This window comes from Pyrus communis, chromosome 7, assembly GCF_041283825.1.
Source record: "Pyrus communis isolate YQ-2024b chromosome 7, ASM4128382v1, whole genome shotgun sequence".
Lineage (NCBI taxonomy): Eukaryota > Viridiplantae > Streptophyta > Magnoliopsida > Rosales > Rosaceae > Pyrus > Pyrus communis.
Window position 1 is genome coordinate 3,174,840 of NC_142571.1, and position 14,538 is coordinate 3,189,377.

Below are 14,538 nucleotides of genomic sequence, written 5' to 3' on the forward strand. Positions count from 1 at the left end.
CAACAATCTTCATTGAATCTGTAAACAAAAATAGAATATAAACATGACATTTTTAACGTCCAACATCATATTATCTATCCTCATTCAAATTGAATTATTGAAATTTAAAGTTTATTCATTTGAGTTTAAAATATTACCGCAATTCATTTTCCTTTATTCGTTTGAGTTGTTTCAATTTCAGGAACACTTGATGAGATTGTTGAACTTGTAGATATAGTATTTGCTCTTTTTCTTTTATATTCTACAACAAAGAACAACCGTTAATTGTAAACCAATTAATATAAAGTTATAAACCAAACTATAAAAAACAAGATAATTACCTTCTTCACACTCTTGATAAAATTCAAGCTCCGCGGGACTTGCTTCATACTCAATGCTGCCAATTGGTTCACTTCTTATCCAATTTTGAAGGCACATCAATGACTCCACTGTTTGAGGAAGGAGACATGATCTACAAGGGTCAATTACTCTCTTTCCTCCACTAAATGCACTCTCACTGGCAACTGTTGACACTTGAATTGGCAAGACATCTTTCGCTATCAAAGCAAGTGTGGGATATGTGCTCCTCCCTTTCAACTTCCACCATTTCAAAACATCAAATTGTGAACCATGTGGTACTTTCTCTACAGTGTCAAGGAGATACCTATCCACCTCATGTGCAAGCGCAATATCCTCGGTGTCTTCTAGTTCCTTTTCCCAATCATCCATGATTTGGCTAAATATCATTGGATTTTCTGTTGGCACACTAGAAGATGATTGTTTTACCCTTGAAGAAGAAGTGTCAAGAACTAAATCTTCTCGACTTTTTTGTTGTGTTTGTGAATCGAAAGCTTGACTAGCATATTCATCACACATTGTCTTCAACAATGTCTTCACTTGATTACTTTTTTGTTCAATCTCTTCATCAAGAAGTTGTAATTGCTTTCTACACAAGTGCATGTAGTGCCTCATAAATTATAAGGTTTATATCGCTATTGCTCTACATAAATTATAAGCCCGAGCCGTCAGTTAAAAAGACCACAAGATCTAATCTTCATAAGCGTATTGCAATCTCATACTTTGGATCACAAAAAAAGGGATGCCCAATTTCCAGAAACCAAAAACCCTTATCGATTCCGATCAATGCCCACTAAACTCCACAAGCAAATCAATTGAAATTTCCAACAAAACCCAAATCATAAATCAGAAAGTCACAAACTTTACGAGCCAAAAATGAAATCAACAGCGACATGCAAAAGCCCAGAAGTCAAATTACCGTTGGTGATGATAGCGCTGGTTTGGGGAGGCACTTTGAATTCCTCGGCCGCGAATTTCAGCACGGCGGTGAAAGGGGCTGCTTCCGGCACGCTAAACCTAAAAAAAAAATCACAAAAAATTGATTGAATTATAAAAAAAAATTATGGAAAATCGAAATAGGAATTGGAATAGAAATTGAGGGGGTTATGTTATACGAACACTTTGAAGGGGAGCTTCGGATCAGAGGTTAGAGTGACTTTGAAGGAGACCTTTCCAGATGTCGGACTTCAAGAAGAAAATCGAGGATGAGAGACGGAAAGGTCGAGGTCGATCGAGAGAGAGCAAAGACTCTATTAGGGTAAAACCTAAAACCAACGGTCATGATTGGAAGGTATGTTTATTTTCAATCTGGGCCGTCCATTTCAATTACAAACGGGCCGGTTCGGGGCCCCGTTTTTCTATAAATCTGGAACCGGCCCGACCCTAGAATGCCATTACCTAGGCCCGCCCCGCCCCATTTCCCCTATTTAAAAACAGGACCCGCCCCGTACCCGCCCCGACCCGCGGGCCCAAGACCCGTTTGCCCAACCCTAGTATTTCCTTCTCTATTTGGACAATGAATACTACCTATTTGTTAATATGTTATAATTAAATTTGGTAATGACAAGGTTTCGTAGCCTTGATTGTTGTTTCAAGTAATCCACAGCCCGAAAGAGAATGTGTAATCTCTCATTTTTGAGCGGCAAGGCCGGCCTTGGGCTTCTTAACGGTCTCATTTATTCCGGTGGTAAACACAGACACCAGCACAGAAACTGTTGTGTATATTTGCATTTCCGAATGCTAAAATAGCGTAGGCTGGTAAATCAGCTACCGGGTTAAACTGATAATGGAATAGTCCCTTGGGGAAACACACATACACATGCCTCCAACTCCAAGCTTTTGTGTATATAGAACGTTCTTCGTGTTTAACAGGGAAGCAATATCTGAGAACCATTAACAGGGAACAAAAGTTCAGTGGAGCAAGGGTGGGTGTGAGGTGGGTTTACTCCACCGTTAGGAGGTGTGACACACTTTGTTCGTTAAGCGCAGGCAATTCAGTCAAAGCAGTTTTTGTTACGCTCAAGGTTTTAGGAACATCGTCTAATACTCCCCAGCATCCAGTGTAAGTGAAAATGGAGGAATAATCGTTATGTTATTTGGCTGGACTATGAAGTCGGAAAGGTTGTCAAGATGATCACATGCTAGAACCCTTTTGGAGGTTGCCAAGGCCAGTACAAATATGATCAGCAACTGAACAAATCTCGATTGGCTCAAAACTTTCCGAAAAACAGCTACGATTACTCCATAGCAACAAACGCAGCCACCACGTGCTCTGCCATGCAGCAGAATCTTGGTACAAAACGAAAAACACAAGCGGGATTCGGGAGCAACTACACTGCTACATGGTGCATTTTCATTATCACACATCAAACATGTACAATAACTCATCATAGACCACAATTATAGACACATACACTATCAATTCCACATGACAAACGATTATCTATCAGGGCAAACCCTAGTTTGTCTTTCGGCTGATTGAAAAGCCACAAGCTGTCTTGCATATGAGCTGATGCACCTAACTAGAATACAAGACATAATGCCAAATTAAATAAGGCTTTATACAAAATACCAGACCTAATTATAGTTTAAGCTACAATAGCTGCTACAATAAACCTAGCAAGTACTACAAACAAGAAACGACAATCACTACAATAAAACCCAGAATCATCGCTACTGATCTTCAGCTAGAGAAGTTTGATTCAGAACAAAAACTGAAATGGCGGGGCTTTCCCACTCCATTGTTAAGAAACATGATCACATTCATCCTTAACATGCAAGGGAGTTTGACCTGTAATACATAGATTGCACGTGTTTTTTCATATAAAAGAGATAATTCTGCAAGGACGGCTAATGCCTCCCGCCATAACCGAGCTCACTATCCATATTTATTGCAACAAAGCTTTCTTCTGCCTCTCCCATGTCTGTTTTCGCAACCACAAATTCTACCTCCGCAACAGTTAGCCAAGCCTTCAATCTCTTGATCTCAATATCCAAAGCATCCACATTATTTCTCAGCTCCGTTACATGTCGTTCCCTTTCCACAAACTTCTTCATACCCAAAGCAGACTGAACATGAGGCTCCAACCAAGCCAAGTCAAATTTGAAGGTTCCGAGCTCCTCCCATAAAAGTTGAAGGTGCTCCTCACAGGGATCCTCGATCATGTCCTTACCCCTCGTAGTCTTCAAAAAGTGCAGGAGTCTACCCAAAGCTGTGAATGCCCATTCAGTAAACACACGACTTCTCTTCCTCTGGCACTCGATCAATGAAGGATGCAACAAACAGACTTCCTCTAGAAATGGAACATAATCCTTGTCTATTTTCCGTAAACCCCGGAAATCCGTGCGCTCACCAAGTGGGGTGGAGCGTGCTAGCTCATGTTCCTCGACTATGGGAGATTCAACAGGGCTATCATTAGGCTCAGGACAATATTGTTCAGAGCTTGGTTCTTCCTGGAAAGCAAGCACTTGATAAGAACTGGATTTCGTAAGTGCTTTTGAAGAGTTTGGAGCTTGCAACGAATTAGCATTTGTTTGCTTTTGTTCAGAACTTGGTGAATCCTGAAAAGCAGGCACCTGTGGAATTTGCACAGCATCCACATTTGAATGTCCTTGCCTTTCATTGTCGTTCTCTGAGGGTTTTATAGGTGTAAAAAACCAAGTTTCGTGGACTTCAGAAGCACTCGTGTAGTCAACCTGACTTACAGCAACCTCGGCTTCCAGAACACATGCATCGTTCACAAGAAACCCTTCGGTGCAATCAAAAAGCTCACTTAGAGGCATGAATGATGTGAAGCCCCAATCACTTTTACTTGCGCTGAACACATGTTTAGTTTCTGTACAATCAAACAACGGCGGATTACAAAACATTACTGTCATATTAAAATTGCTACTGCAACCGACGCCATAACCTAGAGCCGACAGACAATTGTTTGGTACGGAGTCTTTGTGAAAAATGAAAAATAAAAATTGCATAGAATGCAATCAAAGATTGAGTGACAGAAACACCAACAAGTGCACAAACGTGAAATAAACAAGATGAAGAGTGTGGAGTGTATATAAATTACCAAATGTTATGGACTTATCACTGTCAAGTTGATTGACGACGGTCAAGGTGAATTGGGCATATCTGCTCCACCCGGATGACAATATTCTAGCATCTGCGACATTCAAATATATCGACAGGTCGTGCCTTCCGGGATTTCCACTGCTTCCCTTTGGATATACAACCATCTGCCTGAGATAAACAAAAAAAAAAAAAAAAAAAAAAAAAAAAAAAAAAGACACATTTAGGCTAAATGATTTAGCATCTTCTCGAGTAAATTTTTCATATTATTATTACATGCATCTATCTGAAAGCGAACATGATGGCTTTGCTACTTTTGGTTATCATATCTGGTTTAGTAATTCTTCTTGTTCAGTAATTTCTAGATTAAACTTTGACATGTGGTTGATCTTCGTCGTAATTTATTTATTAATTTTTGTTCAAACCGAAAAATAGGGAAATAAGAAACTGAAGAATGTCATTGATCCAATCGGAGGAGAAACTAAAACATACGTACCATTTAAAATCACCGACGGCGAAACCCTCGGAGTAATGCTTCTGGGGTCTCAACCTTGAGAATTTTTCAATCCTCCATGTGAAGGTTACAGATACAAGCTCCCCAACTTGCTTTTTCTCCATTTTATTATGCAACTCAAAAGCAACAAACTAAACAAGAAAACACCAAATTATCGCACAGCTGAAACTTGTTCTTTATAGTGTGTCTTTATACTGTGTGTGTGTGTGTGTATATATATATATATAAAATATGAACTAGTTGTGGCATGGCTGTCAAGATATTCACAGTACTATATTCAAATGGGTAGGATGCTTTCCTCAGCTCTCCTCAGCTTTTAGTAAACAAATTAAATAAAATGTAAACGTCAGATTGAGATGGACTTTACGATCTATTTTTTGTTTAGAGTAATACTAATGGGAAAGGCATCATCTTCATATCTCTTCCTCCTAATTCTAGGGATCCACCAATTCGGATCATTAAATTTGATTCAACGGTTACAAATAAAAGCTTACTTTAAAAGTTATAATAACTTTAACCGTTAAATTAAATTTCAATGATCCGGATTGATAAATCCCTACGATTAAGAGGAAAGAATCCGGAGAAGATCTTGACCGCATTATGTCTTCCTAGTGCCGGAGGTATACATGAAGGCATGGCGCTATTGGTTAAACCCAATTTTTAAATGGAGCAAAAAGTTACCGGAATTACAAACCCTACCACCCAGCTAAGATCCTAATATGATTGCTGTGCTTTGGTGGGTAAGGACTATTTCAATGCTAACAGGATGACTAATGTGAGACCTATACAAAAGCATATCCCTATCATCAAATGGATAACTACGGCGATACAGATGGTCAAACTAAACTTTGATGGAGACAAGGCTAATCCTGGTTTTGTTAGTCGACATGCAATTGGTTTATCTACTATTGCTTGGGTGTGAATTAATTAGTAACTTAATATGATGCTAACCATTAGTTTGAGTGTGCTGCATAAATTAATCTTATAATCTTAATTATTCGTTTTTCATTTCATTATTCATAGGTTATCTTTGTCAAAATGTACTCAAATCGGAAATGGTTTAGAATTATTGTAAAGATTTTATTGTTTACCGATAACATCTTGTTCGTCTATTTATAAAATAACATGTTGATAACTAAATGATTTTTAATTTAGTGAATTGTTTTTTAAGATGATCATTCAACCATACTTGAAAAATAATCGATTTAGATTATGAAAAATATTGTTGAGTGGTCCTATATGAATGGTTAGTGCCATTTTATGCTACCAACACATGAACTCTCTTGTATATGAAGAGTGAAATTTTGTTTTCGAACCAGTCAATGGGCTTTATTTATTTATTATGTTTAGGTTAGTGAGGCAAGCTCATGATTTTCAGACCCTTAAAATATAGGGGTTAACTATTTTAAGTAAACTTTCTTCAGATATCCAACTCCTTAAAATATAGGGATTAATGTTTGGGGTGATCAATCACCATCTAATCTAACTAGCCTGTTACACTGGGAGTTCATCAGTTTATTGCCGTCAGTTTTCTGCTGAAATCTATGACATCATTTTAGTGTTTTCTTCCTATTTGCCCTGATTGAGAGCCATTTCTTTTCTTTCTTTCATTTCTGACTGAACATGAAAATTTCTTCAATACTAATTGATCCAATAATGAATGGCAAGATCTAAATAATTACGAAAATCAAATCTAACAACTAAAACATCTGTAGCATTAAAATTACACTGGAATTTCAGAGCATGTCTCAAATTAAATATCCAAAGTAGAATTATGAGAGAAACGGGTTAAAGGTTCACTTCCAACAACACCAATATTGTTCCCAACTTGATATTTACTACCTGCATAATCTGTAGGATTTTATCACAAAATGCCTCGGTATTAGTTGGAGTGGAGTTTGGATATTTAAACATTTCTTTTCTCAAAGACATGACCGATGTAGGATTTCAACACACCCCCTCACGTGGAATTCAATTAGTGGGTCACACGTGGAAAATCTACGCATCGATAATCACGTGGAACCAAGGGGACTTACCGAACATGCAGGACCAAGGGGCCCAACATCATCACATGGGGCCAAGGGGCCCAACATCATCAAGTGGCAGTACATACAGGCCAACTCCCTAGTCTTGTTACCAAGTACAGAATTATCAAAGGGACGGGTCAAATACTCACTTCCAACAATATCGATATTGTCCGCAACTTGATAACTAACATCTGCATAATCCGTTAAGTACAGAATTTTATCACAAAAAACCTTAGTATTAGTTTGAATAGGGTTAGAAGATTTAAACACTTCTTTTCTCAAGGACACAATCGATGTGGAATTTCAACATCCAACATACGATAATATTGTATCGTTTGCTCAAAAAAAAAAAAAAAATCCAACATAGCCAAGTTTTTATTAAATGCATACGATATTATTTACACTCAAGGCCAATCCTAAGAGTTTTAAGGCTCAAGGTGATGCCAAAAAAATGCCCTAACTTCAGGATAATAAAAATTATTCGTTTTCGCACATAAAATTTCAATAAAATTATACTTAGAAAATCTCTTCAAAGTTCAAACTCAATAATTTAGAAACACGTAAAAACCAATTTATTTTGTATTCAGAAAAGATAACAAAAAAACCTCCAAGCTTACAAATAGATAGATGATGAATTTTGTTTTTCTTTATTTGAACTTTTAAATTATTTTTATATGAATCGGGTGGTTTTTTTTATTTTTTATTTTTTTATTTATTAACCATGTTAATATAAGACTAAAATAATAATCATATTTTCGAGTCTTGATATATATGTATAAGCAACGAACGAGGACCAAATTAAACCTAGTATTGGCAAAGACATACATTATTGAAGGGAGAAGGAGTACGGCTATTGCCTCCCACCATAACCAAGCTCGCTATCCATATTTATTTCAACAAAGATTTCTTCGGCCTCTCCCATGTCTCTTTTCGCATCCTCAAAATCTAACTCTGCCACATTTAGCCTAGCCTTCAACCTCTTGACTTCAATCTCCAAAGAATCCACATTATTTCTCAGCCCTTTTACCTCTAGTTCCCTTTCCACAAACTTCTTCATACCCAAAGCGGACTGAATGTGAGGCTCCAACCAAGCCAAGTCAAATCTGAAGGACTCAAGCTCCTCCCATGAAAGTCGAAGGTGCTCACAAGCATCCTCATTCATATCGGTACCCTTGGTAGTCTTTAGAAAATACAGGAGTCTACCCAAAGCTGTGAATGCCCATTCAGTAAACATAGGACTTCTCTTCCTTTGGCACTTGATCAATGAAGGATGCAACAAACAGACTTCCTCTAGAAATGGAACAAAAGCTTTGTCTATTTGCCCTAAACCCCTGAAATCCATGAGCTCGCCAACTGGGGCAGAGGATTTTTGCTCATGTTCCTTGCCAATCGGAGATCCAACAAGGCTATTGTTACCCCCAGTCCAAAACTGTCCATCACTTGGTCCATTCCACAAGGCCAGCACTTGAGCAGAACTAGGTGTAGTAACTGCTACTGAAGAGATTAGAACTTGCTCAAAATCATTTGTTTGCTTTTGTTCAGAACTTGATGCATCCTGAAAAGCAAGTATCTGTTCAGAAGTAGGCGCTGTAAGTTGTACGGCATCCACATCTGTATGCCCTTGCCTTTCATCTTCTTGGTCTGAGGGCTTTATAGGCGGACAAAACCAAGTTTCGTTGACTTCGGCCATATAGTCAACCTGACTGACAGCAACCTCAGCTTCAAGAACACATGTATCATTCACAAGAAACCCTTGGGAGCAATCACAAAGCTCACTTAGAGGCATGAAGGATGTGAAGCCCCAATCACTTTTCCTTGCGCTGAACACATGTTTAGTTTCTGTAAAATCAAAATAAGATGGTTTTCAAAACAATAATAATAAGAAAATCATAGCTCATAGGTAATTAAAGAACAATAACAATGGAAACTCAACATTACAATCATGTAAACAGTAATTCTCTTCTCGGATGGTTTAGTATGTCTGGGCAACACAAGTAGACATGCTTTCTGAACAACTAAATAAATCTCCCTTCTATGGGAAAGTAAAAGTCACCAATCTTCTTCGTCTTCACTTTTTCGAGATGAAACCAAAATCTTATTACCAAAACCATCAAATTTAGCAGTCCACTTTCAAATTACAGCAGCAAAACTATAAGTTAAATTGAAAACCAGACATTCAAGCTTCAAACCACAATCAATCAACTTGCTGCAACTTTCCAGTCCAGCAACCATGCTGGCAGTTGGTATGGATAACTCCCTGAACTCTACATTGACCGAAGCCCAACGAGTAGACATAAAACTAACTCCACCCACAAGCACACCTGCCCCCAAACAATCCAAAAAAATATCCTTCTAGTTTCACCGTTTCTATCCCCCAAAAAATGACCATCACCCTTCAACCTCAAAGAGTTTTGGCTTTCATGCCGTCTCCCATGACCCAGAGAACTGTATACTTAACAACTCATAAATCCCTTTTGGAATCGCCCAATTTACCAGACTAATTTCCACCATATCTGAAACTCAGTGGGACGCTGTATGTCCAGAATAAACAAGAGAAACAAACTTTCATACCCCTGTTCAACGAAGTACAAAAAATTGCTACTGCAACCGACGCCTTGAACTAAAGCCTATAGACAATTGTTTGGTACGAAGGAGTCTTGCGAAAAGGATAACAAGTGCAGACAAGGCAATCAAAGATTGAGTTGCAATCTAAACTAATATAATACTATTTGAGCAGTGAGAGTATGAATGAAAGCAAAACCAACATAGAAAAGCACTAACCTAATTGTGAAATAAACAAGATGAAGTGAGGGCATATAACTCACCAACTGTTATTGACTTATCATAGTTGACTTGATTGACAACGGTCAATGTAAATTGAGCATATCTACTCCACCCAGATGGCAATGCCGAAGCATCTGCAACATTCAAATATATCGACAGGTCGTGCGTTCCAGGGGTTCCGCTGCTGCCCTTCGGATATACGACAATCTGCCTGATGATTTAAACATGTAAATATAAGAAAAGTGTTTATATCAAGATCTCAGAAAGACGGGTCATCGGCCAACTACTAATCAAACTTATACTGTCATGTCCCCTACTTGCATCTTACCACGTATCAGCATAACAAGTAGGATTTTATCATAAAAAACCTCGGTGTCGTTACAAGAATCAATCAACCAAAGTACATATATGCCCTCTTATCTCTTCCTTCTCCGAGCTCGGGTTATGGAAGAAGGAGAAGAAGGAACCGAGAAGAAAGGATCAGCAACAACCGATTTTATTACGGGACAGCTCATGATGTTCATATCGATCTATTATGTGCCTCTGCATCGCACCAATAAAAAGTAAAATACAAATAAGAGTCATGGCATTAAATCTCATATTGCAAGAAATCCAAGAATTTCTGGGGGCACTAGCACGAGCAAAAATGGTTGAAAAATCTACTGTTTGAAAGAGAGTAAAACGGCGCAATCCAAAATCACCTACTCGATTGACAGGCAGAGCTTTTGTGTACAAGAATCAAACAACCAAAGTACATGTATACAAGAATCAAACAACCAAAGTACATATACAAGAATCAAACAACCGAAGTACATACATACAAGAATCAAACAACCGAAGTACATACATACAAGAATCAAACAACCGAAATACATACATACAAGAATCAAACAACCGAAGTAAATATATAACAAAAGTCAAACCAAAAAACGAAACAAGAAAACGAAGAACGTCATTGAGTAAAATTTGGAGGAGAAAGTGAAACATACCATCGAAAGTCACCGACATTAAAACCATCAGAGTAATGCTTCTGGGATCTCAACCTAGAGAATTTCTCAATCCTCCATGTGAACGTCACCGATACAAGCTCCCCAACTTGTTTTTTCTCCATTTGTTTCTTCCGCAACTCAAAAGCAACCAACAAACTATAAAATAAACAAGAAAAACACCAAATTAGATACTTAGAAACTAACTTTTAACACCGAAAAAACCCAGAAATAAAAAAAATACAAAGAAAACATACCTTCTTCAAATGAAGGAATCAAACTTGGCACTTGCACAGTGAGAGAGAGAGAGAGAGAGAGGAAGAGGCAAGAGGATGAGGCAATGACTTCTGTTATTGTAGATTCTTACGCTTTGTAGATTTCTTCAGATCCAATTCGTGGCTCCTGTTTTCTCTGGCCATTACAAGATGACGTGGCAAACCATAAGCCACACCATGTCTACAGTCTACAGTGTTTAGTGAAATTTAATGCCGACGTGAAATTTGGAGGGTAACGGGGAAATGTCAAATTTACGCCATAGATGAGACTAATTGTAGGGACACTACACAAGCCTTTACGGCATTTAATTGAACCGTAGATATTTTGTAGTGTTACTAGATACCGGGAACTCCAGACACTTGATGTACCCTATAAACGAGCACCTGACACCTGGCCTATATTACACATGTTTGCCATCTTTTTGACACGTTGTAAATAATATTCCTCTGTAATTTGATTTTTTTTTTTTTTAAATGTGACCGGTACACATCACGTATCGTTATAAAAATGAGGGATATATATGTTAAAAATTTAATAACTTAAAAAATAAAATATCTCACCTCTTATATAAAAATACGTGATGTACCCTCCGTGTTCCGATCACAATGAAAATTTGAGAAATTTTTCCGAGTACAGGTACTCTAGATAGTTGATGTACTCTACAAATGAGCACCTCACACTTGTCCTATCTCTCACATGTTGTCATCTTTTTGATACGGAGGAAATTGTAGCAACGATCATTTAACTTTAATTCAATTGGAATAATGGTCATTCAACTAAAAATTTGTAACCATTGATTCCTTAACTCATCAAAACATGCAGCTATGGTCTTTTTCGTCAACTCCGTTAGAAATTCCGTCAAAATGAGTCACGTGTCATGCTCATGAAGATGAATCAATGGGCAAATATGAAAAATCAAATGAGAATAACTATAGCAATGATCTCTTAACTTTATCCCAATTGAAGAAATGATTCATCAACTTTAACCCAATTGGAGCAATAACCCGTTAACTTTAACACAATTATAGAAATGGTCCTAAATATGACTTATTTTGGCAAAATTTTGGCGAAAACAAATAGAACTATAGATGCATGTTTTGATGAGTTAAGGGACCAATGATCATAGTTTTTTAGTTGATAAACTATTACTCCAATTGGCTTAAAATTGAAGAAATATTGTTACAATTTTCTCTTTTAACACGTTGCAAACAATTTTCCCTTTACATTCCCTAAATTTTCAGAAACAAAATAAAAAATAAACAAAAAAGTTAACTGAAAAAACTGAATCCAGACTCTCGTCCTGGGTTTTCGACCACCACCCCACCCCCACCCATCTATCCCTTCCCCTCTCCCTTTTTCTTTCTATCTCCTTTTACCTTCCTATTCTTCGTTTTCTCCTCACTGTTAGGTGCAAGTGTAATTATCACTATCCATGGAGGTGGAGGTGGATGTCTTGTCGTGAGTTCATGGCGGCGCGCAGTGTGTATCTCCTCCTACCTTACTAGTCTTCATTTTCTCCTCGTTGGTGTAATTATCGCCATCGATGGAGGTGTGTCGTTGTCTTGCCGTGAGTTCATGGCAGCGCGTAATGGGTGGTTGGTTGCTCTGAGTTCTAGGCATGGGTAGGGTGGTTTTTTCGAAATTCTGCTTCACTCTTAGGGATAAATTAGGAATTACAATTGTACTACACTCACCCCAGTGTCTTATTTTCCCACTCACATGATAATCTCACCTATCATAAAAAGTTAAAAACGTAAAATGTTATTTCCTGTCACCATTATTTTCAAAATAACCCTAGTATATTTTGCTTTAAATAACTCTAATATATCTTAAATAACATGTAATAAATAAATAAGAATGGAAAAATGAAAGAAAATGCATGACTTGGATATTCATCATCTACGCAAATCCTAGTACTCACAACTATTGCCTCTCCGCAGAGACCTCGAATCCCAAACCACTCTTCTTCCTCATGTTCTGTCAAAGCCACATATCTCACTACCAAGTCTCTCCTTCGTTGAAGTTTCTCACCTTCGTCTAGCACACACTCATTCCTTCCTCCAACCCTTTTTGTCAATTGTAGCCCAAATCTTTCCCAGCCTCTCTTCGCCACAGATATCACACCCCACCCACCATTATTTATTTATTATTTTAAATTATGTTTTTTTTTCCTTCAAAATTGTAGTAATTAATTAAATAGGGGGTTAAAAGTATTTTTATAATAGGATAAATATATCATTAACTTTTTTTATTAAATAGTGGGTAGGGAAATAAGACACTGGATGGGAATATTAGAACTCTTGATAAAAATAAGTTAGTTGGAAATTGTTTAATTAAAAATCTAAACAAATATGTGTCAAGCCTCTATTTGTTGGGAACACCAGCTTTAGACGGGTACCGTGTACCCTGAAAAATTCCTAAAAGTGGTATGAAAATGTTTTAAAAAGTTGCATTTTTTATATTTAGCCTTTCATTCATAAATTATTAATTTAACCTGAAAATATTTACTCATTTGAATCTCATAATAAAGTTCTAATATATTTTTTATCACTATGTTCATAAAATTCTTTGAACACAACTTATTGCCTCAATTATTTCTAATTTGGCTAATAATTTGTAAAAATAATCAATGAACTACAACTCGTATAACTAAAGAAATTTCCTTATTTATTATAAAAAAAATAGAGATTCATCTCCTTAGTTCTTATAAAAAATAGAGATTTGTCCCCTTAAGCAACCTGCACCACGTAAAGTAATAAAACTACAACCGGTTACAGGTAAAGAAATTTTCTTATTTGTATTTTTTTAATAAAAAAAATACGATATTTCATTTAGTTAATAAAGAGTATTACAATAATAAAGCAATAAGCGACTTTAAGTATTTTTGTTTGGATCACAGTCTCATTGAACAACTTCTAATCTAGAAATATTACTTCCATCTTATAAGATACTTCTGCTCAGCATTTTTTATATGGCGTTTCAAACATTTTATCATCCAAAATAGAAATAAATATTACGTCGTCCTATATGGAGAAGCTAATATTACATTAAATTCTATTTTAAAAAATAAACAAATAAATTAAAAAGATTCAAGAGAAAGCCAATTCACTAATTAACACAAAAAAAATTCTATGGGCTAGGAGTAGGAGATCACTTTCAACTTTGGCAACTTGGACAACTTGGGGTTTGGTGGTCATGGTTTTGTTTTGTACATATATGCATCGGATTTTAACTCCATTATATTTTTTTTTAGTGATATTTTATTGAAAAATGTTAAGGAGATTCTCTCAAAGTAAGACTTTTTGTACTCTCTGTTATTTCATATTTTTGACACAATATTTTATAATGTTGGCACGAAAATTATCCCAAAAACATGAGATGACGGAGAGTACAAAGTCTCACTTTTGAGAGTCTCATTAGCATTTCTCTTTGTTAAAAAAGCATAGAAAAGACCACTTAGTACTACGGTCTAGTAATATTCCTCTTCAATTGTAAGTAAAATGTCTTAAGTTCGATGAATGTAGCTTTATGCAGACTAATCTCTTGGTA

The 14,538-nt window shown here is 36.7% G+C and overlaps 2 protein-coding genes and 1 pseudogene across 2 annotated transcripts; all 3 read right to left on the bottom strand.

The window, feature by feature from the left end:
* Positions 1 to 1,123: 1,123 nt before the first annotated feature.
* On the bottom strand, positions 1,124 to 1,754 carry LOC148695462 (ubiquitin-fold modifier 1 pseudogene; annotated as a pseudogene).
* Positions 1,755 to 2,873: 1,119 nt separating this feature from the next.
* LOC137733251 (uncharacterized) lies at positions 2,874 to 5,101 on the bottom strand. Its single transcript, XM_068472399.2, has 3 exons — positions 4,899 to 5,101; positions 4,404 to 4,573; positions 2,874 to 4,172 (listed from the first exon to the last, which is right to left on the bottom strand). Exons 1-3 carry the CDS (start codon positions 5,018 to 5,020, stop codon positions 3,187 to 3,189), a joined length of 1,278 nt encoding a protein of 425 aa, XP_068328500.2. The 5' UTR covers positions 5,021 to 5,101; the 3' UTR covers positions 2,874 to 3,186.
* A 2,572-nt stretch (positions 5,102 to 7,673) lies between these two features.
* LOC137733993 (MATH domain and coiled-coil domain-containing protein At3g58210-like) lies at positions 7,674 to 11,099 on the bottom strand. Its single transcript, XM_068473220.2, has 4 exons — positions 10,971 to 11,099; positions 10,717 to 10,872; positions 9,769 to 9,938; positions 7,674 to 8,782 (listed from the first exon to the last, which is right to left on the bottom strand). The coding sequence occupies exons 2-4, from the start codon at positions 10,836 to 10,838 to the stop codon at positions 7,794 to 7,796; spliced, it is 1,281 nt and encodes a 426-aa protein (XP_068329321.2). The 5' UTR covers positions 10,839 to 10,872; positions 10,971 to 11,099; the 3' UTR covers positions 7,674 to 7,793.
* Between the last annotated feature and the right edge of the window lie 3,439 nt (positions 11,100 to 14,538).

What these genes read in the sequence shown, in the direction of transcription:
- LOC137733251 (XM_068472399.2), bottom strand. Translation starts at nt 5,020, where the DNA reads ATGGAGAAAAAGCAAGTTGGGGAGCTTGTATCTGTAACCTTCACATGG. An exon ending in GCCGTCGGTGATTTTAAATG is followed by an intron (nt 4,574 to 4,898) that starts GTACGTATGTTT and finishes TGTTTATCTCAG; the next exon opens with GCAGATGGTTGTATATCCAA. An exon ending in TGATAAGTCCATAACATTTG is followed by an intron (nt 4,173 to 4,403) that starts GTAATTTATATA and finishes TTGATTGTACAG; the next exon opens with AAACTAAACATGTGTTCAGC.
- LOC137733993 (XM_068473220.2), bottom strand. Translation starts at nt 10,838, where the DNA reads ATGGAGAAAAAACAAGTTGGGGAGCTTGTATCGGTGACGTTCACATGG. An exon ending in AATGTCGGTGACTTTCGATG is followed by an intron (nt 9,939 to 10,716) that starts GTATGTTTCACT and finishes TTAAATCATCAG; the next exon opens with GCAGATTGTCGTATATCCGA. An exon ending in TGATAAGTCAATAACAGTTG is followed by an intron (nt 8,783 to 9,768) that starts GTGAGTTATATG and finishes TTGATTTTACAG; the next exon opens with AAACTAAACATGTGTTCAGC.